The 26,241-nt window shown below is 42.1% G+C and overlaps 1 protein-coding gene across 1 annotated transcript in view; it reads left to right on the top strand.

Annotated features, from left to right (window-relative positions):
* Positions 1-6,909: 6,909 nt before the first annotated feature.
* The window catches only part of plekhh3 (pleckstrin homology, MyTH4 and FERM domain containing H3), a 32,276-nt gene continuing 12,944 nt past the window's right edge, over positions 6,910-26,241 (top strand). Inside the window, exons 1-4 of the mRNA XM_051387196.1 lie at positions 6,910-7,552; positions 12,624-12,679; positions 20,944-21,038; positions 24,840-25,022. Of these exons, the coding sequence (XP_051243156.1) occupies positions 7,418-7,552; positions 12,624-12,679; positions 20,944-21,038; positions 24,840-25,022 (469 nt within the window). The 5' untranslated portion in view covers positions 6,910-7,417. The remainder of the gene's footprint in view (positions 7,553-12,623; positions 12,680-20,943; positions 21,039-24,839; positions 25,023-26,241) is intronic.

Here is a 26,241-nt window from a genome sequence, read left to right as displayed (position 1 = left end):
CATGGGCAAAAAAGACTAAAATATCCTAACTCTTAAAATCAGAAACTCCTCTGCTTCCCTAGGTCAAAAAGCGAGAGAGAGATCATTAGTTGTGATGGTAGTGTATATTGTGCCTTGTGATGAACCATTAGTGAACAAGCCTAGCCACAGGCCAAGCCCATGGGGAGTTTGTGGTATACAGTATGTGAGTGAGGGTGTGTGTTTGGGGTGGGGTGGGGAGGGGGGGTGCAGAAATAAAATACAGCCCTACTCCTTGCAGTGTTCACCCTCTGAATCCATGAATGTTACTCCTGGAGGTCATGGCACCTAGCAACGGCCTGGATCAAGTCCTGAAGGAAACAAACACATAGGCAGACAGGCCCATAGACACACAGTTTATATAGTAACATACATTTTCCTTAACAAACCCAAATTGAACTAACTAGGTTGGTATGCCTTTTCTTGTGATATGATGTTGACCTGGAGTCGAGAGTAGTGTAGGAAAACATTTTCTCTTTTTAGTGTGCATGTGTCTGCATGACCGACTTGGTTATCTGCGAGCAAATCACTGACTTATCTAGAAGGCGGCACACAATGGGGTTTTTTTTTTTGGACTACTCAATAAATGTATCATAAAGAGGAATGTTTACATTACTTTTATGCAGAAATCATTGAAACATTGATTTGGAAAAGGAATTAACTGGTATATCAACCAATGCAAAAGTGCACAATTACTTAGAGTTGGAGACCCGCCTAAAATCTTTGTTGCATGTTACACTCCTCTCTTCTTATCTACCCTGTCTCTCGTCATGTTGAACTTAAAGATAATAAAGAGCATAAAGATGCCTCAAAGACTTCGTGTCCTTTTTAGTCTCTCAAGCCAACCTATAAAGTATACCAGACTTCCATTGTGTGCAGTGTCACATTATGTTTGATGATTTCCTGCTAATATAAATGCCTTTTTTGAACTCTTGAACAAAACTAATTAAAGTGTAAAAAAATCAACAATTCTACAACATAAGTAATTATTCAGAACATTAGCTTCCCATTCATTATCCTAGTCACTGGAGCCTTGGTTTTCTTGATTCTTGCTTAGCAAACTGTTCCTGTTTACAATAATGTTTCAAGTGTGGAAGATCACAGGAGTGCACAGTTCTCTTTTAGGGTGGGTTTCCCTGTAAAGACACCCAGAAACACACTCACAAATTGGACCAAAGGAATATAAGTTTACTTAGTTGCTCTGGGAAGGGCTGCTGCCCAGACTGAGGTAAAGCAGTGGGCACTTTTTCCATATTCAGTAATTATACTGCTTGTACTGCTAAGAGCCACTCTCAAGGCTGATATCTAAACACAGGAAACAAGAGCGAGACCGAGCACAAGCGCACTGAACTAGACTACTTCACAAATAGCCGACCATTTGATTCTACGTTGATTCAATGATTTTACAAATCCTTTTGACATGTCCATCATTCAGTAGTTCTCCATGGTGACCACCAATAAATAATCTCTGCCTTTAATTTGTACATAAAACTACACACAAGCTTATTTGCACTATATGTGCTTCTCTGCAAAAGCACACTTATCCATATACACATGTACAAATGCAAGTGCACACAGACACCACTAATCCAGCACAGGTTCAGATTTTGGCAATGTGTCATCAATTCTGTATTCAGTGTACTTTCACACAGTCAGCATCCTAAAAATAGCTGAAGGACTTTGGCACTCTGCCCAGCCTCTCTAACTGTCAATAAGTTATCTTCTCCCTTGCACAAACACTCAACGTTAAAACCTACAATACCACAACCATTAACTGCACTGTCTGTCCCCCAAACACCACAAGTTAATTGTAAATTATTCTGATGTGGACTGCCTCAAGTATGTGATGATACACCAAGAGCAAACTTGATGGTTCAGTGTCTTTTACAAATCGTTAACTAGAATTAAGAGGACGTACTGAGCAGCTACGGGAACCCTGTTTGGTTTTTTTTTATTTCCTCTTTGATGTGAAAATACCAGAAAATATGAAAATACCAAGGCATATCTCTGTTGTTTGTTTGCATTATCAGTTGTTTTGTCTCCACTCCAAGTTTTAGTCTCAGCTCTCCTGGGTTTTATCCTCCTTGGTTGACTATCCATCTGTATCAGTCCCCCATCTTTCTTTCTGCCTCTCTGATTCCAGTACAACTCCTCCTCACTTGGCTTTTGATGACGGTTACAGATAACAAGGTCTCTACTATTGTGACTCCTCTTATTTTCATTTTTTTTCCAAGCTGAGGAATGTCTGCTTTTCAAGTTCCAGTAGGTGAATTGTGGTGCAGAGCTATGAAAAACTAAATTATGTAACTACATGAATTTAATGGATGGCAAGAATAATGGTCCAGGCATATCTAAATGCTTGCAGGTGCAAATATTTTTAAAGAGTAATGATATAATATATTTCTTTGACAGAAGTTGGAAGTTGCTACCCACATACACCAATAAGCTGATTCAAACAAAAAACAGGGACCTTTCTTAGTCTATGTCACTCCTTGTGTATTTTCCACACTGTAGTAGAAAAATAGCTAGCTGCTGTAATATGCAGTCAATTATGGATCCATAGCCTAATGGCAGATGCCTCAGGTGTAGAATATCACTCAGTCTCTTAAAATATGAAAAGACTCCTTGCAACACAATTATTCATCCATTGCATAAGTTCTGCAGACAATTTATGTGTTGACAGGCTGAGCCAGTGTGCAGAGTCTGGGGCGCTAAGGGTTACTGTAATGAAGGCAGGCAAGGAGGGGGAAGGGAGAATGTGAGGGGTTAACTGGGGCAAGAGGGTCAGAAGTTGAAGCTGGGAATGTTTTCCCCAGCCTGGCCTTCCCTTGACATAAGCCTATGTGCCACATAGTCCCCATGCAGGAACAGATGTACCCACAGCCAGAGTTAGAAACACCTTCCTCCCTGTGGTGTCCCCAATACTGGTAAACACTGTTCCTGAAGCACGTTAGGACATAGACAGAAAGTGCTGGACATGGTATCGATGGGAACTCAGTTGCGTGCCTAAGAGTCCCACTGTTTCTGTTTTTGAGTTGAAAGCAGATCTTTAAATTTTTTATCATTCATTTAATTAACTACCTTCCATCATCATTCATCCCATTTTCTGCATATAAAGCTTATCTGTCACAAACAATCCAAAGGCACAGCTGGATGTTTCACAGTGGGAACTTCAGGTCAAGTGGTGCAGTAGTTAAAGGGCTCCACAGCAGCCCTATCCCATTACATGGGCCAACAGCCGTCAAACAGTCCTCTGTTCACTAACCCATAGCCTGAATCTCTGCTGGACCTAAACACACTGGGCTGGTGGCAGAGGGGGTGGTGGCAGGGCAAGATGAGGGTTAAGTTCAATGCTGGACACAGTGGGGAGGAAATCCTGTCTGAATCATAGGTGAGGGGTCACTGGGGGTCAGTTCCTATCCTAAATCCTTAGTTTGGGGTTGTCAGATAAACTCCGACCTTGGACCAGTCTTCTGAAGAGAAACTTGTGTAAATCACCAATGACGGAGCAGCTGTCTTGAGTAGACACAGAGTCTCTTTTTGATTCATTTCTATTTTTGCCTACAGACCACATTGGAAGCTCAGTTTCAGATAAAACCTCAAAAGCAGAAATCCCACAGTACTCCTCAAACACATCGAAAGATTTGATCAATCATCACCCAGAAAACGCTAAAAAGAAAAACATAACATACAGCCACCCAGCTGTGAACCATGCAGGGAGCTCCTTAGCAGACAAGATTTCACATATCTTTCTGTTGACAATCAATCTGGTTCACCAACATAAGAGTCTGGTTGTGATGCGGGCTGCAGTGAAACAGGATCCTGCCGGCAGAAACTCAAAGGGGAAAGAGTGAGAGAGAGCGAGAGAAACATAAAGAGGGAACAGTGCACTGCCCTGCTCTGTCTCTGATCAACTTGACATGTGCGACTTGTGTCTACTCTACGTCTCCGTTGGAAACCCCACAAGCCAATTTCAACAAACGGTGTTGTGGGGAGTGGCAGGCAGGAAGTGGGTGGTAGCAGCCATAAATAAAAAAGAGAAGATGAAGCACAAGTTTTATTAACACCACAGTTTGAGATATAGTATATCAAAAGCGAAAAAGTAATGTAAACGTATTTAATTTGCAAGAAATTTAACATTATCTCCACATTTTTCTTGTTGTCAAGCTCCATCTTCAGTAACTACTCTTTTATTCCAGATTCACACTACCCTCTCCTCTGGCTTAAGGCTAGCCAGCCTGGCCTGTCTTCATACTGGGAGCTCAACCAAATCATCTGCCCTTCTCCTGATCTGGTGCTCAACCTGACACACTGTATCAGGTTATCTTCCGTGTGTCCAAATGTGTGTGTGTGTGTGTGTGTATGCGTCTGTGTGTTAATGGAGAATCGCGTGTCATCTCCTGGAAGAGGGGAGGAGAGTGACAGAGAAGAAGGCAGAGGAAGACACTGAAAGAGAGAGGGGGGTGTTCATAAGATAAACTAGGAGAATATCATTGTAGTTTCTCTAGTTGTAATAAAAGATAATCACAGACAAAAAAGGCAAAGCTTCTACTGATATTTCAGAGTTGAGCTGATGTACTTTTCTGTACTGACTTCTACTCTTTCAGACCCCATTTATGGAAGGAGGGCTTTTCTCTTTTTTCACTTTACTAGCGTGGGCCGAGGGAGTGAGCTCTAAAAATAAAACACATGTTCCTCCAGGTCTGTGGGAGCAGGGGCCCCCAGCGTATTGTTTTGGGATATGGGGGAGGACAGGGAGGATATGGCCTAGAGAGAGATACTGCAGAGTGAATACAGACAGAAGGAGAGCAGAGGGGGCAGGGTTGCTGTACTTTTCAAGAAAAGAGTTGAGGAAATATTCTTTCTTGCATACGAGTGCAAGTTCTTTTGTAATGTACACTTACATGCTCAAAGAAAAAGAAATTTAAATGAAATCAGTTCTGTTCAGTTGAGCAAGAAGCCATCTCTCCTTCCCTGTAACCATTTCTCCTTTCCTGTAACCACTGGGGTTTGAAATGTGGGGCAGTATGTTTGTGTGTTTTACTTAAAAGTGTCTGTGTGTGTCTGAGATTGGGTGAGGGGTGGTTCAGGATAACTGCCCATAATGCTGAGTACACCCAGCTGAAAAGGTGCATCCATAAGCCTGTTTATTGATTTACAAAGCCCTCAGGGAACCAGTAAGGACAAGGGTTAAAAGTATCTGAAGGGCCAGCGTGTGTGTGTCTGTATGTGAGTGTATATGTGTGTGTTTTTTGTGGGGATAACTGAATCAAAGGAGTATATCCATCAAGCTAAAGCGGGTAGACCAGCGGCCAAGGGTTCTTCTTGGTGAGGAATGAGTTAAAGCCAGCTGACTGAGATGTGTAGGGGGAGTTTGCACAGAGCAGAGAAGGGGAAATGAAGGGATATTAAGGGAGAAATAAGCATGAGCGCCGAGGGGGCTGGATATATCACGTGTCTGGATTTAGCACCAGTCCTCCTACCTCCTACTGCTGTATCTTTGTAGACTGTTCAGCAAAGTGGAAGAGGGAAGAGTGGGGGAGGAGTGTGTGTGCATGTACGTGTGTGTGTGCAAGAGAAGCAAGAAAAAGAGGGTTAAGTAAGAGAAAGAATAAGATATTCAGAAAGAAAGAAATAGAGAGCGTGAAAGACCTGTAACCAAATGCTGAGGGTAATTAGTGATCTCATGACACTATCAAATCTGGTCTCCCTTCCAACAAAGCAAAGTTAGCAAGTCATGCTCAAATGTTCACTCACTACTAGTGGAGATTGTGTTCAACCTGATATCATGCATATTTATATGTTAAGCAACCTGAATAAAAAAAAACCAGCTACAATATTAAAGTACTGCTTAACTGTTAATGCATCAATAATAATGTCCCAGTAATATTGTAATACATAACACTGGCAGGAGTAATTTTACAAAACTTTTACTTGTAACGTGGTACTACAGACTTAATGTCAACAAACAATCTGGCCTGCAAGTTGATTTTTTTATTTATTATTTTTCTAGTTGTTTCATATCAATTTAAACTACCTATTCATATGCAATTAAAAAAGAACAAAATTCCACTTTAAAAATATATTTAGTTTGGTGCAAAATAGGGCCTAGATGTCTGCAAATGCATGCAAATGTTTGATAGGAAGAGAGCAGCTACCATGCCCTTATTTGTTGTTTGGTTAAGTATGATGTTAGTAATGGAAATGTTTTCAGAATATTGTGTTTGATTTCATGTTGTACTTGTATTGAAGTGGCACTCATATAAGATGACAATACTAGCAGTGGCCCGAAGCCAATTGGAGTTTGAGAACTCTGTGTAGTATTGCTGCTTTTACTTAAAAAAAATGATCTGGATACTTTTTTCATCACTGCAGAGACAATCATTTTAAACACCATAAAGTGCAGAACAAACTTATTTTTGAATTTTGAAAGTGTTTATTATAATTGCATAAAATGTATGAATTAATTACAGATATAAGCTATTCAGATGTGTTGTTGTCATGGTTGTAACTGTATTACAGCATAATAAGACAAGGCAGGAAATTTAAAGCATAATTTAAGTCTATTAACACTCACTATTGAGTATAATTAAGTGTGAATTCTACAAATATCACACAGTGATTATAAAAATACCCTTACTAATGAGTACTACAATGTCTACGACAGTCGTTTAAAGAGTATTGCCGGGACATGGTGTTTAGGATTATTTGATTATTATCTGCCAGAGGACGTGTGATGCTTTGTGAGTGTGGAGGCGCCTACGCATGTGGGCGTGTCATTCCGGGGAGTGTCTGTGTTCAGCCAATCAAACCTTAGAAGTGAGATCGGTGGGCGTGACCACTCCGCCCACACTACCCTGTCCCAGCTGCAGCATGCTTTTGTTCAAACTCAGAAGTGAGACAGTCGGTCCTCAACAGAGGTGCACTTTTACATTACTTACCCGATGAGTTCATAAAACGCTGACAACAACAGTGTCTCTCTTGTCGAGCGCATTGAATTTGATGTATTTTTAACCAGCAGGGTACCAGTTTTGGAAACCAAATTAGTTTCTGTTGGACTTTGGTCGCATGCCGTTGTTCAAACAGGCACAGCAAGGTGTCGCGAGCAACTGGAGTGCTGGAAGAGAAGAGAAGAGGAATTTTCCTTGAACTAGTTCTTTGTCGGTTTTGTTGGAGTGTGACTGCTGTCATGTACACTTAGACATTTTACATGTTCTTTGACCGAGAAGAGAGAGTAAGCTTATGCTACCCTTCATCCTCCTCGCTGGATATCTATGGAGAGGGTGTCCTCCTGTATGCTCTCTCGCAGCTCTTGGAGTTACTTGCGGCCGAAGCAACACCGTGAGTGTTGAATTCACCAACCTGGATAGCAGAAGACGACACACTTAACCTTATTTGAATGCCTTTGCAAGGAGTTTGCTGGTTTCTGTGCTGCAGGCAGGGCTTTAATTTGCTCGGACGGGACTATGGGGAGAAAGAGGAGGAAGAGTCTTTTGAATTGCGCAACAAGGAGGACTTAACTCCCAATGGACGGGTAAAAATTCTCCACCTGCACCAGACATAACTCATATGCATGAATACTGCTTCATATAATTCAGTACATACATTTAAATGTTTTGTAGGGACTGTAAAGTCTGCTGTACGTCTTGCACATTATAACATGAACATTTCATATAACAGGGTCAACTTCCAAGAGCATAATTTCAAATTTGTGCAAACAGATGTGGTTACAGTTCTTGATATGAAAATGAATTGGAATTTCAATGTATGATAAGAAATGCAACATGTGTTCATAAGATTGCCCATATTATTATGAAGTAGCAAGCTGCAGTGATAACGTTAGCTGTTATCACCTTGCTGTCTACAGGAATGAACAACTTGTTAAATGCAAGCATCTATTACAGATGCTGAATACAGAATGTGATGCTGCCGCTGGTCAGTTTGACGTTTAGGTTTGCATGGTCTTGGAGGTTTGGGCAACATTGAGCAATCTCTCTCTCACACACACACACACACACACACTCTGATGCAAGCTGTAAAACCCAGTGTGTTTAACTGATCTTGTGTGTTTGGCCTCCGTCTGCTCAATTGCAAATAATACTGCGGCCTTGTCTTCTCTGTAATGTTAGTCATCTGATCAGGCACAGAGAGTTCAGCATTGTCCACCCACTTGTGAGGGGGCATTGTTGACTTGAACTGAGGTAGGCTCTATCTGTATGGCTCAACGTACAGCTCTTTATGTACTGTCTCTTAGAAATATCCACCCTTAAATATTCTTTGGGATTGTGTGAGACTTGCTCTTCTTAAGGAGAATGTTCTCTGACAATTTTAGCCTTTTGACTCCAGTGCAAGCTTAATTTTCATTATGTATTATATGGTGTCTTATGCCTAGGTAGTCTGTGCTGCTAAGACATGACTTACACTAGCAGAGCCTTGTTGATGAAATGCCACCTGGAGCGACTAATAGCATAGCCGGCTTATCTATTTATTGTACCTTTTGTGTGCTTGCAACCAACCAGTGCAACACCACAGCAATTTGCATGAAAACGTTGAGAACAGATAAGTCTTACACAGTTATTGCCTCAACAGAAGTCTAACAGTACCAGCAGCCACCAGATAAGAGCAACATCTGTTGCTCAGGGGTATCCAGAGAGGTGTTTGTGTGCAGCACTCTTCTTCTTGGCAAACATCCCTGTCTTGGTCATAATGCACCATCTGCATGGCTAAAGGAACGCAACTGTGGTCTACTTTCCCGATCAATACAAGATCATAGTCACATGTCCCAGTGGAGACCCCTGATGGCCTTTTTTAAAGTGAGATGCAGTCACTTTCCCGGATCCCTCATTAAAATGCAACCTATACTCCATCTGCAGAATTGGGCTTCTCTGGGTGGCTTGGGTTTAATGTTGGTTTATTGAATTGCAGATGTATTGTTTGGAGAAGAATGTGGCCCTGAGAGATGAGGATGACCTTGATCTAAGGATTGGGTTCCGGCATATCTGTAGTCTCTCTACAAGATAAATTGTGTGTGATACTGCTGCATTTTAACTGTTGTACCTGGGGAAAGTTCAAATTTGAAACTGATGTAATTTTAACGCAATAATAGTTTCTAAAATAAAGCTGGCTCTATCATTTGTCAGTATAGGCTTATGTATGGCAGTGCAAAACTGAGTAATGTGAAGCTGATAAGGCTTCTCTGCCTTTAGAGCTGCTCTCTCCCCTACAGTGGTGTTACATCACTGATTAGAGTCTTGTTTCTATTGATTTCTTGCTTGTAAATATTCATGAATGTGGATTGACTTGTCTTGAGTCATAAAAATGATATTGTGTCTGTATTAATCTAAGTAATATACTTCCCTCTGAGGAACATTCGGTCTTAATCTATCATGTGGTTAGGCCTGTTCAGTTTATCAGATTACTTCTTAATGGGAGGAACCATTTATTGACTGATGTAACTGACAGTGTTTTACCTAGTGAACTGCAATTGGTTACTTACTTTTGCACTAAACAAACCTTTTTTGTTGGAATAAATCTGCCCAGATGTTTTGAAGTTTATTGATTATTGATTCCCAAATGCATGCAGGTAATCAACCTACTTGCACTGTTTTATGCTGGTTATTGTAACTGTGTCAATAGCTCATGCTGACCCACTCTTAGCCAACACAATTCGTTTTGCTCCCCAGAGCCCCTCCCCTCAGAATACACAGATCTGTCTAGTACTGTTTGGCTTTCCATGGTGTCAATGGAGGGGGTGGGGCAAAGAGCGTTGAAGATGGTCTACAGTGATTCCCAGGGAAAGTCCCTTAGGGCTACGTTCCATTGTTTACCCTAAGAGCTCCATTTCGTCCAGATCTTGACAAGCCACATTTTCAGACAGCAGGTCAGACCTCCCTGGGTGTGTGTGTGTGTGTGTGTGTGTGTGTGTGTGTGTGTGTGTGTGTGTGTGTGTGTGTGTGTGTGTGTCTTTTGGGCTTCATAACACTGAAAAACTCCATTTAGTAGACCTCTGTCTAGCTCCTGCCAAGGAGGACCACAGTTACCCACAGGTGTGGTGGACTCGCTGAAGACATCCAAAACCTTCACCACGATCTCCTGCCTTGTTTTCCAACATGCTGCCAGAAGATGCCATGATCCGTAGCATTTACAGTACCAAAGCCATAGGCGACACACTGTTCCTTGCCAGGACTCTTCTCTGTGAGGTTGGAATCATGAGTCAGTGCTGATGCTTGTGTAGGCTTGGCCCTTAAGAGTACAGGGCCATGTCAAAACCCTTTCCCTGAATGTTTACCATCCTCATTCAAAGAAACTACTCTCAAACAGCTGCCCAAACAGTCACACTGAGCTGAATGCCTCCAGTGTTGGGACAGCAAGGCACTAATTTTAGGACAGGACATCCGTCATTCTCTCTTCTTTCCATGTTTCCACTGAAACTTTATTCATTTTTTATGTAACGTGAAGTCACGTTTACCAATAAACTACCACCACAGAGTGTTTAGGCCTGCACAGTTGTAAGTGTGGGCTGGAGTACCGCAGTGCATCCTGTTACTTGGAACAAATGGGCACAGTCCGGCTATGCTGAAAGCGGGTCCCATTAACCGTCACTACTGCCCTCTGTCTTCAGAGGTGTCACGGTTCGCTAGTTTATATTTGGTTTCCGTTGCGTCTCTGCCTCACCACCTCCAGGCCACACATCTGGTCTTCAGGCCGACACTGGCTGAGCCCAAGCATTTCCTCCTGGTTACTCAGCCTCCCAGGAGAGCTAGAGAGAGAGAGAGAGAGAGAGGGAGAGAGAGAAGACTGGGGGAGTGAGAGCGGAAGTCAGCCACGGAACGAACACATCACGGCATCTTTCCCTCTTTCCCTCCATGCTCTGCTCTAGTCTGGAGTGATTCATCCTCTGCCCTTCCAAAGGGAGAGCTTTTGCCAGCGCTCTGCATCGCACGCTATCCTTGTTTCTCATCCCACAACCCATTAACTCTATTGGAAAGCTATTTTTCTGTTAATTGTCACGTTTTGTGGAGAATTACTCAAATTATTCTAACTTGCTCTACCTGACCAATTAGTTTATTGATCCTCTGATTAGTTTATATTATGGAATTACAGCTTTGCAATCAGTTCATGGGATTTGTATTGATTTGTCGTTTTCAGTCATGGCTGTCTGTCTGAATTGGTTACATCATTTATAGTTAACACACAGGGGTAGGGAATTACTGTGCATACACTCATTCACAAGTTGCTTTCTGACACTGTTCAGTTATTATTGCCTGCCTGGTTTGACATTTACAGTACCTCTCCCTAAGTTAAACATTAATCAAATCTCATTATCCACACCCTCATCTTTTCCTCATTTGCCTCAGAGTCCATCTGCCTTACAAATATAACACAGACGCCATACTAACCTATAAATTTGCAGTTCATGTTTTCTTTGTTATTTTTGAGCAGCCAAAAAGAAGCAGTAGACGTTTTTTGCAGGGCAAGGGCTATACTTAGGCTAGTTTGCCCAGTAGTAAAGTGTGGTGTGTGAACTGTGAGGGGCCCAGAGCTGACCTGGATAGTGTTTCAGGTAGGCCAACACCCCAGAGTTAGGCCCGGGCAGCCACAGGAGCTGACTCAAGGCTGTGGCGCACAGAGACAACAAGTCAGGCCGCTGGGACACACAGTGTTGCCCTGCACACCAGGGAATCAGTCCAAATTGCACACAGGCAAGCTCTGATGTCTGATGGGGTTTTCCAAGGTCAGGTTGGGAATCTAGGGGCCTGAACACTGTGAAAGGAAACATCCTCTCCCATCTTCTCCTTAACAGGGGAGTCCTGGAATGAAGAGTTCATTGTTCCACCCATGAAATTTGATTTTACGTGTCTGCCAGTGGCAGCCCCATTTGTAGTCAGTAGAAGCACTAACCCCAGTTTCCATACAAAACGGATGTCCAAGACAGAGGGAATACAATTTGATATGAGTAGCTGGCTTGCAGTCGAGATAATTTCTCTAACATTTAGCTAGTAATTTGTGTAAGATCTGTGGCTGTGTTCATCAGATAATCATCATAAGTACACCATAATTTTGCTACATAAAGGTTGTTTTTTTTTTATAATACAATTCCCCCTAGAGGTCTCTTTATCTTTCTTACTTGTTTTCATCAAGCTAACAGCCTTTTACCACCAACTTGTGACACTATAAACATGTGGATAGAAAAGATGAAGGCAGCTATTCCTGTTATAAGTGCAAGACAGGGTTATTTTAAGTTTAACAACCTTCTCAGAGAAATGACTGATCTGAATAAAAGCATTTCGGGGTTTGCTGGTTGGGGTGCATGCAGCCATTGCACAAAAGCTTCCTCTGTTCCCCACTCCTATATTAAATGAGCCCGTTTTGCATGCCATACTTCTCTCCACCAGCTCACTCCTTGCAAGTGAAAGCCAAGCATTACAGGAACAGAGCAGCTATGTGCTTAGACTGCCAGGAACGACTGCATGCTCTACTATAATATGGCCACTGAAGGCAAACTATTGAGGGATCACTCCAACCTGTGGACTAGTTCTAAGGACAGACTACTGTTTGTGTTGCATTATCATCTATTTACCCTATTCTCTCTCTTCTGTTGACAGAGTCCAGCTGAGGTGACTGTTTCTCAACCAACTCGAACAGCCAATGGAACAAATGGGTAAGAGAGAGAAACAGATTTTTTTTTTTTTACTTAAATATTAGGAAGTAATAGTTCCTTATTTGACTCTTATACTTCCACTTAGTGCTGGGAATATCTGTATTTCTTTTCAAGCAGGCACATGTTTAAGTGCAGGCCAGTCACTTGATTTTTCACCTCATCTGCTGCCCCATGTTATCTCATGGGGCTCTCCTCATGTGCGTGGCCATGACACATATGCCTTACCTCATATCCACACATATGCTTACATGTGTATATACAAGTGGTACAGACTTGTATAAATTGACAGATGATCTGACATTTCCAAGTTTCTTTGTTGCTGACCGCTTATAGATAATCCTGCTGTCAGTTTTTACTCAATAACCTCTTGAGTATTTGAGTTTTGCCATTCAAAGGTTGGCTTGGCCGCTGTTAGGGGCCGCATTGGCCAAAAATATGTCACTTTATTACCTAGGTAATCGTGACCAATCACAGTTGTGATATCAGGTTAACTCAATCCAGCTTCCAGATCAACAAATCCAATCACTTTTTTAGTTTGAAGGCCATACACTCAAACTGCAGCTTACAAGGAACCACTATGCGTCAAGAATAATGAAATTCAAATGGTCATGTGGTTGACAAGTGAATGCTAGTGCCAATAAAAAGGAGTGATTCATGGAAGGCTTGATCCAGACTATTAGTACAGGGCTGTGATCTCAGACAGTGATGTAGCCAGGCTCTGCTCCTCACTGTCTCTGGCATCGTGCCCTTATCATCCCCCCCCCGCCTTCTGCCCTTGTCCACAATCTCTACTGTACATCTGCCGACTCACAGGCAATGAGTCACAAAGCTCGACATGTAGGACTATCATGCACCACAAATTAATAGATGAGGGTAGGCAACAACTCTAGACAAGAAGAGAGCTTTCTCAGGAAGTGGTTAAGGGACCTGAAGCTGATACATTTTGCTGCAGTCATATAGGACATGCTGTCTCCTGAAGCTTGAGGGAAAGAAGGACGGGAAGACGGGAGGAGGGACGCAGGCTAACTGGACTGTGTGACTCAGTCCTACCTCAGCAGCACTCCCAGAATAGGTGTGGCTCGGATGTGTGTGTGCGTGTGTGTGCGTGTGTGTGTCACTTCTACAATACAGTGGAGGTGGCCTCAGGCCATATGGCATAATTAAATACTGGTTTTGAAGGGAGTGTGTTAAAAGCTTGGCTGTAATCATCACACTTATTGCAGAGATTAGAGAGCGTACTGCTTGGTCATTACCTGGCCATTGACTGAACACGCCTAGAAGTTGAACTGTAGGGAAAGCTAAGCCAGGCTCTGATAAGTCAGTGCATTGTGATGTAGCAAATGGTGCCATATTCATTTATCTTCAGTCTCATGTTACAAGCAGGGCAGCTGTGGTTTACTTTGTACTTTTACTGAGCTATTGAATTGAACTGTCCAGAAGGAGACATTAATATCAACTATTAGTTGAATAATTGCCCAGATTTAATGGTGACAAATTGGGGGGGATTTATGTTTGTCCTACCAGACTGAGGTTAATATGGTAATGTTCAGATAATTTGTTATGCTGCAGGCATGATGTGGATAGGGAGGGAGAAAGGCCCACTTCTGTCAAAACAGAGTGATGGGTACAGACACAAATCTGAGCCATTTAAGGGGTTTCCCAGAATTCCTGGTTATAATGGAGTATTACCTATGTATTTTGTATATAGCATGCTAAAATTGCATGTGAATATACATTTCACAATACAATTTGTGTCTATTATGCAATTTTAGTCTTCTGACAGGATTTAGATACACATAGACACCATGTGATCACAACATCTTTCTATTACTCAAAAAATGTGACACATAAGCTAGTGTACATTCTCAGCTTCGCTCAATATAGATTGAGGAGTTAAAACTGTATATAAACATGTGACATGCCGGTGACATGCAGAAGTTCTGTACTTGTAAACTGTGTCATATCATATAACATTGCTTGGGACATCCATTTTTTATTTTTTTTATTTATTTATTTATTTTTTTAAAGCTCTCTCTGGGTTACAAAGTTATTTGCCATATCTCCAGTTTGTCCCACTGTGGGGGAGAATGGGTGGAGAACGTTGTTTCAGGTGAGCAAGTTCTTGAAGTCACAGGTGTACGTTTGTAAGCGACCTCTGTTCAAGCAATTACTTTTACATTTAGAAATCCCCAGACGATTGGTAGGCACTGAGATCATTTGTTATCGCGAGACTTCAAAGTGCCAAGCAGCTCCCCTACTATGCTCACACTAAAATCTGTCTTACATCATAACTATTTTTTCATTCCCACTTTCCTCGACTCTTAAGTTCCTTCTTATAGCTGGAGCAGAGCAGAGTACAAACTGTACCAGAAGGAAAGTGGACACTTGAGGACTTCTCCATCTCCCATTTTCACCATTTGTTCCGTCTGCTTTCTCATTAGCCCCCTTCTTCTTTGCTGGCTTTAGAAGTCAAAAACTTGACATTTTCTGGTGCGGTTTGCCAGGCTTTAATAGCTGAAAGAGACCAATGTTTCAGAATGTATTTCATGTGTGTGTATGAGTGTGTGTATGCATGAAACATGAAAAGCTTAGAAGTGGGCCCCACGATAATTGCCTGTCTGAGTGTCTGTGTCAGGTTGTCTGTCAACCATCCAACCATCACAAACTGGCCCTGTTTACAACATCAGCAAATATAGAACGTTTCAATTCACATCACATCAAGCTTCACCATCAGAATAACTTAATTTAAACTAAGAAGTCACTTACACTCTCTATCATAAAATGTCTTGCTGATCAACACTCCCCTTCAGTCACAAACTCAGACTTCCTGTCACCCCACCACCCCCCCACCCCCCTCCTTTCTCAAAACATGACTTTTTTCCTCTCCCCTCTGCCTAGTCCAGAGTTTCTTGGCAGTGGTCTTGAGTAAACAGCGTATTTTTAGCTGGGAGGTCATATAGGCCCAGTCTTAATCACCACATTCCCATTTTCCCACCAGCCCAGCTTCAGCCAGAGGCCCTTGCAGCCAGTCCATGCACTGTGGGGGAGGGGATAGAGACTTAAGAGAGAGAAATGGATTTCTACAAAGGGAAACTGATTATTTATTGCTACAGTATGACCCATAATGTTTTAATGAAGGTCGTCTCAGATAGTGTTATTTATCCTTGGTGCTTATTCGGATGTCGAATAAACAGTGTAACTTGATGTATGGCTGTCATTTGTGTACAGTATATGAACATAGACATCAGTAAAAAGGCAGCTGGTTTGAAGTCATTTGTTTGAATTACTTTTCGGACCCATCCAGGCATTTCCTCCATCAGATAAATCTCTCTGTATTTCTGTGACACAGCCGCACAAGGGTCATTTCTGCAACTGTGCATGTTTCTTGTGGCCACAAGGACTCGCTTTGTATGCTGGAACATGTCTCCACTGTTTCCACTGCGGTCATCCAAGCCCAAGAGCAAGGACACTACTTTTCTAACTTTAATTAGCGTCTCGCCGTTTTGATTAGACCCCAGACTGAAATCAATTACTCATTGCTCCAGCAGCTACGACCAGACAGACAAACTAATCAACTCATTGTGCTGCTCGTAGTCTTAGTGGATTTAAGTGTGTCACCATCATTGTCACCATGAAAGGACTGCAGACAATATGCTCATCACTTATTATGACCTTATCTCAGTATGTGGGACTAGCAAACACGCTGTTGATTTGAGTAAATCTGTAGCTTTTATAGTGTAAACAATGCAAAAATATTGTCCCCCCCCCCCCTTAGTTTTGAGCCCTTTACTATAACACTCATGCATCCTTGCCTAAATTTCGGCAGCCACCAATGTCTTTCCTGAATGTTAACATGTTTCTCCATCCTAATTCACATAAAATCAAATCTAAAACCATTCCTGGCTAGCATTGAATATATACTGGGTTATAATGTATAGAATCATGCAGTTGAATGACGTCACTCTTGACATACTATACCCCGCTCTCCCTTAAATACTAGTCACACTCTGAAAACAACAGCATTACACAATGTATTTATCTGTTTCATTAATTAGTAAGAATTCCGTTTAAAACAACAACATGCTACTGGCTAAGATAACCATGTACATTAGATTGTTATGTGCATGAAATAATGAAATAATACATGACTTTTCCTTGTTTTGATATCAACGTTATATATGAGCCTTTGGCCACCTTGCTCTTCTAAACAGCATCAGCCATTGAAAAACCCATATTGGTCAACCACTAATCGTTATTGCTCGTAATCACTACTCAAAGACTGACGTGAAGAGTTTGCCAACTCGATTGGTTGTAATTGCGGTTTAAACAATCTCAAGTGAACAGTGGGCATGGCCACTGATGCCTGAACTATTTTTGATAATTGAGAATTGTACTTTCAATAATAACTACAGTTATTACTCATAATCACTATGGAAGACAGAATAAGGTCAAGTCTGGCATGATGGACAAGATTCACAGGTAGTGATGTTGCAGTGAGGTAGCTAAAACCTCAACACCCTTGAGTACAATGTCATTAAAATTAATTGGTTTCATGTTGATAAAAAGCTTAGTACCTAACCTCACAGCCACACAGGGGTTTTCACTACTGTAGCTGATTATACCTCCTGTCAGGACTGTGTGGGCGTGTACACACTGTACACAATTGACAATTTCTTGACTCTCCTGTTAGCTTTGTTGCACCTGTTAGGGCGGAACAAAATACAACTTTATTATTCTTAGTATGTGGAGTTTAGTGGCCACATGTAATTCCTAGTCTTAACTCAACTGATCCTGAACAATGGCATTTTTTATAGGGTCTTTTTAAAATAACATTATTTAATGATACCTTTTTAAAGAATTATGTCAATGTTGTAATTTTAGCAGATTCATATTATTCAAGTTTGCAAGATAAAGAAAAGGTGATGAGTAAAATGGTTTTATTATTAGAAGGAAATGGCAATTTAACTTACAAAACTGTCAACATGTGTTATGCTTGACAGTGCCAATTGATTGGGCTTTTGCTAAAGCTGTTTCCAAATGCATGTAAACGAGAAAGTAGGGCACACACAGACTTGTTGTGGGGATAATTAGTAATGGATAGATGAGCATTGAACAGCTCATCTCATTATCAGTCGCATATCGCACAATATCTGCGGGCCCAGTTTGCTTTACACTAAAGACTCAAAGAATGCAAATTTGTGTTTTAGATTGATTATAGAATCAGATATGTGTGGTTATACATACAGTGTAGGGAAGTATTTCTCTTCCTCTTTCAAATTGTGGTTCTTCTTTTCTGACTCTTATTTTCCTGTGACTTCCCCTCTCCTACCTTGTGGGGCAGCTAGCAGTTTATTTGCTTGACTGAGCTGACCTATGTGATCTAGGCTGCTGACATTTGCACCCCATGTACTGGGTCCTTGCTGCAGCGGCCCAGGTTCAAGTCCGGCCTGTGGCCCTTTGCTGATGCTTTGCAGAAGCTGATGTTTAGTCCGCGAGGGGAGGGTAAGAGAGAGAGAGAGAGAAAGAGAGAGAGGTGCTGTCTGTAGATGCACTCGCTCTTTTCTCTGTGCTGTCTAATCCCCATGTCAAATTGTTTCCCGCACTCCACAGGAAGTTGCCCACTAAAGGCCCCACCGTCACGGCCTCTGCTGGGACTTCTGGGAATATGGGGGCGGTAGCATAGAGGGATGGGGTGTTTGAGTGAAGGTGGGGGTTTTAGGGCTGCTGGACAGCTGTGGAGAACCAAAGCCCCCACATCAACAGTGCTCAAATGTTTGCCCCAAGCTCTATCAGATGTAGTTTTCTTTGCCAACCATCTTGTTATTTTGTTACACCACAGATAGGAGTGGGAATGGAAGGGAAGTATATATTAATTGAAAATGTCATGACCATGTTAACTTACAAATTTCCAAGTATGTGTAAAGTTTACACAAGAAGACTAAAAAGAAAGCGTTTCCTGGACATGTATGGAATCTTGTTATTGTGTTTGTTGTGTTGTGTTTCACTTTTACGCTTTACTCTTTTTCTCTTTAACTTTACAAAAGTTCCTTATTGAAAACTTAGCGAATTATAATAAATAGGAAGAGCAGTTTGTTGTCACAGTGAGATTTGGGACATTAGTCTGGCTTTTTGGACACAATGGTCAAACGGACTTTGCTAAGGGAGCATTTAAATTGAAGGTCACAGCTGCTAAAGGTCAAAACCTGGGTTTGGACAATGTTTGGATCTGTGCTTCTGTCCACTTTCAATCCCTTCTCCAGCTCTACATGGCCTGAAAGGAGCACTGAAGTTGACTTATGAAGTATTTCAGGTTAAAGATGGGGGCAGAAAAACAGATTTCTGTCTGTGCTAGCAGTATGGCAAAGTACACACATTTCTCAAAAATCTGCAGACATGAGAGCCAAGTTGATTTTGAACTCCAAGAATATTCCTCCAAGATGTGCGTGTTATATGTAGAACATAATCTCTTCAATAAACTGTACAATTAAAAGTCACCATTTTAATTTATATAAGACTGCTGGTTCAAATCCTACAGCAGGTTACATTAGTTTGTAAGTTAAATTCACCATTGGCCTAATTATTAGTGTATACTCATTTAGAAAGTGATTTGGAAACTAAACGTAGTGTAGTAATTGTCTTTTTATTGCTATTGACATTTTGGACGCAAGCCCATCACAGACAATAACACACAATAACCCAAGGTATTGAACATAAACACCCCGGCTGTGCACAGCAGGCTATATTTCCCATCATGGTGTAGTTTTTCTATAAATCTAATCCCTCTCTCATTTGGGCTACATATAGACTAACTCTGCCTGTCTGCGTGTATGTCTCCGTTATGTAGCAGGGGTTATTAACAACCTCAAATAAGAGACGTCGTCAAATTTCTGTGTTTATTTTAATGCCTATAAGTGGGGTCTGTGGATGCAGAGACTGTCAGAGGTCCCCGAAGGCTGCTGCTGTAGCAGGCGAGCTGGCTTAGTTATAGAGCCTGACTGAATATAATGTGTCAGGATCCTCCTGACTCTCTCCCTCTCACTTCTGCTTTCTGGTGATGCCCTGAACACACATACAGAAAAACAGGCCAACAATATAGAGTTTCCCTGCGTCTGAACATTAGTTTAAATTAGAGACTCATGTCAGTCAGTTGGGATCTACAACTGCAAAAACATTTCAAAAAGGAAACAGTTCTTTGAATTTAAGCATAAATAGGCACTGTTTGAAAGCAATGTCACAAAGGTCAGCATGATAAACCCTGGTATAGACAGGTTCAGGTCAGTGCACACAAAAAGAACGGAAATGGCTTCTGCAGTCATGTAAGCTGAGTCAAAGCAGATAAGGCTATATTCAGACTCATTGATTATTTCTTCCTTCCGTGAGGAGGAAACCTCCAGAATTATCAGATCAATAAGACATAAATCAGCTGGCGAAGGGGTATGTAACAAGAGGCCAGCTAGCCATGGGAGGGAGGGCTTGATTCATTTCCTGAGCAATAATCCTAGGAGGAGGAGGAGGACAGGAAGGAAGGAGGGGTTTGTCACTCTTACTTCACATGCTAGTTAGACCTAGGAAACAGAGAAAATAAACAAGTAATGAGACAACTAAATGAGCAGAGATAAAACCTCTAAACAATCTAATAGACTGGAAATGGACCTTGGCCTAAGATAACAAGGTCTGAATTTGTCCACAACATTGCCTGACCAGATGTTGAAGCGTCATGTATGTGGAGCTGCAAACATGATCATGAGGCATTAAAGAGAGAAAGAAAGAACAGCGGTTTAGCAGATTTATAGATGTTTTTGATCTTTCTGGTTTTAACTATCCTAGGCTGTGACCTCTTGAACCTTCTGCCTTCCTCTGACCAGCGTAAGCTGGCTGGCTTGGAGTCAGGCCGGCGTCGCTCTGTCACGTTTATTTTCAGTTGCTCACTCGGCTCGGCGGGCCAAAGTGATAAAAGAGAGACGAGCTGTCCACAGTGGCGTGGTATGCATCAGTATGTTTGTGTGCTTGCGTGCTGCTAGGGAGGGAAAGTGGGAGAATGCTGGAGGACAGATATTCGTGGCACTTCTTCCAGTCCCCCCTGTGTGACCCACACCTAAGAGTATCAGAGAGACTTGTAGCTGGCAGTGTCACATGGTGTGGTTCACAGCCAACTGCGTGTGTCTGAGCCAATTAGCTATCCAATGGGAGGGAGTAGTCAGGGGAAGACTTGAGTTGAGAAGGAAGCAGAGTTATTTACATTCTCTTTCTGCTCCTCTACACAGGCACACTGTGTCAGAGTTGTCTGATGAGATGAAGAGCCTGATCATTGAGAAGAATAAGATGGGCCTGGAGGAAGACCCTGAGCTGCTGGTCAAAGGTAAGTTCGACTCATACAACAAACACAGCACATAACACCAACATTACTCTGGTATTCCTTCAACTGAGTGAATATACCTGCTATGTTCAGTTGTGGTGAACATTGTTATCCAGCTGAAACAATAGGTCAGTTGGCCAAAAAATTTGATCAGCAATTTATTACTTAAGCAAAAATGCTAACTCATTCACTAGTTCAGCTTCTTAAATGCAAGAGTTTTCTGGTTTTTTTTTTTTGTTTTCTATTAATGCAAATTGAATATCTTTGTATTTTGGACTGTTGGTTAGACAAAACATGCAATTAGTAGACGTCACCAAAGGGCTCTTATAGACTAAAAATGTAATAGATTCATTAGAAACTATCCATAGACGAATCAATAATGAAAATAATCTTGAGTTGCAGCACTACTTCCTTCAGTTAATGAATGAGGTCCTTGTGGGCCTTGGTTGGTGGTGGTCATTTTATTAAGTATAGTATATATTTCATTACCCTAATTGTCTCCTAATAAGTACTGTCGCAGCTCCATGCTGCGCGATCGCCCCGTAGTGAACCCCTCTCTGACCACATGTGGCCCACAGCTGCTCCCACTCGCCCACTCCTGCTCTGTGTGTTCATGTAAGGATAGCTACTGGCATCAGGAGCGCCGTCTTGGGTGTCTGATGCTTTTGAGGAATGATCTCATAAGATATTTCTGTGTGTTTTTTTTTTTTTTCTTCTTTTTTTTCTTCTTGGCCTGCTACTGAAAGGGAGCAGTAAAATGCCAGCACTTGGATAAGTTACGTCCTGTTTGGAATGGCGGCAGTCAGATTGCCTAATTCTGACAGCAGTTACTATGCACCCTTGGCTAGTGCCCCTCCCTCACTGCTGTCCCCCTCTCCTTCCCTGTCTCACTGTTGGAGGAGCTACTTTTTCTGGGGGGGCCATTGATTACACTGTTATTTGGGATTTCAGCTTTTGCACCACGCCCCCATCCTTCAACCAATCACAATATTATAGCCACCATAACAGCAGGACACCTCAGGGCCTTTTATAATCCCTCTCATTTCTCTCTGTTTGTTGCACAAGGATATGTTTTCAACAGTTCCTCCATTAGGGCCTTTCTACTTGTTCTGTATGTTTGTTTGTTTTTTTCAGCAGGACATGTTGAGGCTATATGGGGTTAATATTGCCCCAGTATCTACAATAGGCCACCAACATTGTAGATATAGACTGGTAATGGAAGGATGACTTGTAAAAGCCATGGGGCGGCGGCGACAGAAAGAGATGTTAAAACATTGGTTTCCTGACATACCTTTGTTGATTTACTGTTAAAATTAATTTCTCCTCATGTGATGCACAGCCTCTCATGTTCTGTTTGATCCGAAAGGAGGAAGAAAGTGCAGTTGAGTTTCTTGTACATAAATGTAGAGTTCAGGTCCAGTTTATGCTTCTGTCTTCTTTTAAAGTGCTTTTTCATTATTTAAGTCCATTTGCATTTTTAAAATTCTGAAGTATAAATTCATGAACAGCCAACTGACAACATTAGAGCAAGGTGAAAAAATATCTTTTAAAAAAACCCCTAAAATTTTAGTTTAAGCCAATGTTTTTTGTTTTTTCATGTTTTGACCTTTTTTTGTGAAATGCCAGCATGCATATGCCTGCAGAACAGTTTTTTGAAACATGTGCAGTACTCTGGGATTGACAGGAGGCTTGCAGTGAAGAGAAAGAAATACACAGAGAGAGATTGTTTGCTCAATCTGTGTTTGAGGGGGCAGGGCGTTTGGGGTCAGGGGTCACAAATGAAACAAATTAAGGGCGAGCCGTGGCCCCCAGGGGAGACATTAGCAGGCCACAGAGATGGGATCCAGATGGGGGACCATGGGAGGGGTATAGAGGAGGTCCCGGGACTCTTTCTCTCTCTTTCTGTCTCTCTCCTTTTTTGACTTTTCTTATTGCACTGTTTAAAATTCCTAAAAAGAGCAGCATCTGTGGGGCGTCCTGTGTCTGTGGCAGAGGCGTCAAGGTAGCAGGCATGCCCTTCTCTCCATGTCTCTCACCCAGTCAGCATGTCTGCCTCCCCCGTCCCACATCCAGTCTGTCAGCAAGCTCAGCCAGACTTACCTCATGGTTTTTATTTATCCGTTTCATGTTGGGTTTTGATGCTGCCCCCTCTGATGTGGTGTTAAGTACCTCAAGGGTTTTTGCTTTGGGCTATATTGGGTGGGTTTATGGTGGGTTCAGACCTTCCACTTATATCATATAGAAGCATTCTCAAACAGGAAACATAGCCTGAGAGGCTGAGCCTTCACCCCCCTCCTCTCTCTTTATTTTTATTTTGGAGTAGAAGTGAGGCAGTTGAAGCCTGCACTGCATGGGAAAACCACTTTGAGGCAAGGACGAAAACAGGGAGAGAAGAGAAATGGGGGAGATGAAAGTAAATAGGAAGAGAGTGAGAGCAGAGGGAAGAAAGATGCAGGCGAAATGAGTGCTGGCTAACAGGTGGCATGCAGCTTGCTAACCACAGAGGAAGTTGTGATGCTGGTGTGGCGTCATTGCCGTTTTCACAGGGTAGGAAGCTGAAGGTACATTGCCTAATTGTTCCTTTAAAACCACTCTCATATATGCATGCACAGCCAACCCACAAGTGGCACTCTGCCAGTGTATAGCAGTGCCCTGGCCCCACTGCCAGCCTCTCCATCAGCCTTCTGGATGAACTATGACCCCTTACAGGACTCTTCAATCCTACGGTCTATTTCTCTCCAGGCAGCATCTGGACAGAGCTCTGCCAAACTAGTTTATTTATCTACTTTGAGATTAAATATTTATTAGAAACAATTTGCACACATAGCTGAGGGGGGTGAAGAAGTTCACTGCTGTTTGGGAACAGTGGACCTGGGTTGTTACAGTATTTCCAAACCCTCAGGACTTTGGGAATACAACAGTCTTGCAGAGTAGTAGTAGTAGTAGAGTCAGGCCTGGCAATACCAGTGGGTATGCCTATGAGCTGGCTGAAGGCATGTCTGCTTTACTCTCTTTGTCTCTGTCTGTCACACTGTTCCAGTACATCTCACTCTCTCTCTCCTTTTCTCACTCTGTCAACCTCTAAAGCGGTAATTATGTTGGCTGCATGCAGGCTTTAATGCCTATGCTATTAGCTGGCTGTATTTTTATCCCCTAGTATTTACCCCAACAAGGCAGTCACATACAGACTGCACCAAACTTTATGGACAATTACATGCCTTAGGGATTATTCTTAGTGAAGACATGGTGCAGTAGCATTGGTTTAGTAGCTTTATGACTAGCCCACCTAGTGTCCCTCAGAGTGAAATGCTTGTGTTTCTGTGTAGGTACTGTGCACATAAGGATTCGTCTGATAGCATAATAAAAGCCGATAAGTATTGGTAAAGTCAAATTAAAATGCATTTTCACGATTTACTAGTTACTAGGTGCTAGCAAAATTCCCCCAAGACTCAACAAAGGTGAAGGCAAAGGCTATAAATTGCTATAACTTAATTTTGTTTAACTTTGTATTTCTTTCTATTTCTATGCAGTACCCAGCCCCAGTGATATATGGGGCTTCTGCTAGCATGTAGAGCTGCAAATCAGTTGATCTTGTTATTTTCTCAATTAATTGTTTTGTCCATGAAAGATAACAATGAAAAATGTCTATTATGATGTCCGATGTCTCGAGACCACGGTGACATCTTCAAATTTCTTGTTACAGTCCAAATTTGAATAATTGTTGCAGTTCTGCTGGCAAGAGCCACTGTGTTATTTAATTTTGAAGTTGAACTGTCATATGACACGTGTTTATCTTATTTAAAGGGTGGCTGTTGCGGGAGGTGCGAGGCAACTGGATCAAGCAGCGTCGGTACTGGTTTGTGCTGAGCCAGGACTCCCTCGACTACTACAGCGGACCAGAGAAAGGAGCCCGCAGACTGGGCACGCTGGTCCTCACCAACCTTTGCTCTGTCATCTGGCCAGACAAGCAGACATACAAGGAGACGGGTGAGGGGCACATAGACAGGCTGATGTATAGCTGACTCATGCTCGTGTATGCTTGCCCGTAATCTCTGTAGAGTCCAGTAAGATCTGTGTTAATTCCCTATGTGGTGTAGTGATCGTAGATATTTTTTTGAAATTCCTAAGAAGTTGTTCTGGGTTTTTTGATATTGTGGTCCCCTTTCCCTTCCCATGAGTGCTGTAACTCTGAGTAAGTTGGGGAAACCCCAGCTGTGTTTGATCCAAAACGTGGCTCAAGATTGGTCTAGAAAACTCGCATCTGAGTAATCAGCGGGGCATCTCCCTTCCTTTTCTGAAAAAAAAAACAAAAGCCATAGAATATAAAGAGGAAGGTCTTGGCTATACGGGAAGAGACACAGGGATGACTTGCCCTTCTCAAGTCTCTGTATTACTCAAGCATGTCGCCCTGTGTCTACTCTGTCTGCCTGTCCATCAATGGAGGGGATTATGTCCTGATGACTTCACCAAACCACTTAAAATATCCAAACCATTGTATAAACCAAAACACAAACATAGGTCTTACTAACTCATATGCCATGGGACTTTTCTGGACAGAAGTGTGATTTCAACAGTGGCTTTAACACAAGCTCTATTGGCTGTTTCACTACTGAATAACTCTGTGTTCCTCCTAAGCCACTGAGAAATCTGTCACAAAAGAGAGCATGAAATATGTACTTCCTCTGTGCATTTTCTGGTTGTTACCATGAAATATTAGTTCCCTTTAAGGGTTCCATTTTTGGCATTGACCCTTTACAACATAGTTAATGTAAGGGAAACAAATTGGTTCAAAGTAGGCAATGACAGTATCTCCTTGTCATAATCTCAGTTGTAAAAGTTCATTTATTTTGGGTTTGTACAAAAATCTAAACAAAGAAGGACGTGGTGCCAAGTCACGTAGCAGGAAAGCCTGATAACAGCCGTGGGTCTGCAGATCAGGCCAAGCTGCCTGGGGTATGTCTAATACTTCCTCAGGAGGAAGCACGCCTTTTTTCACTTTTATTACAGGTTGTCCAAGAGGAGACTCACTGAGGGCTTTAACACTTGTGTCCTAACTGATCTGTAGAATAACTGTTCTTGTTTGGTTTTGGTGTGATCTGAGGTTCCTCTCAGGCTGACCTTTGATCCTCTGTGAAACTGAGAGAGGAAGTCAGGGAGAGGGAGTCATGCCAGATATGCGGGGTGTCCCGTGCAGAGAAAATTTCAA

Source organism: Dicentrarchus labrax, unplaced genomic scaffold (genome assembly GCF_905237075.1).
Source record: "Dicentrarchus labrax unplaced genomic scaffold, dlabrax2021, whole genome shotgun sequence".
Taxonomy (NCBI): domain Eukaryota; kingdom Metazoa; phylum Chordata; class Actinopteri; family Moronidae; genus Dicentrarchus; species Dicentrarchus labrax.
Note: the sequence above shows the minus strand (reverse complement) of the source record. Positions and strands in the feature narration are given on the sequence as shown.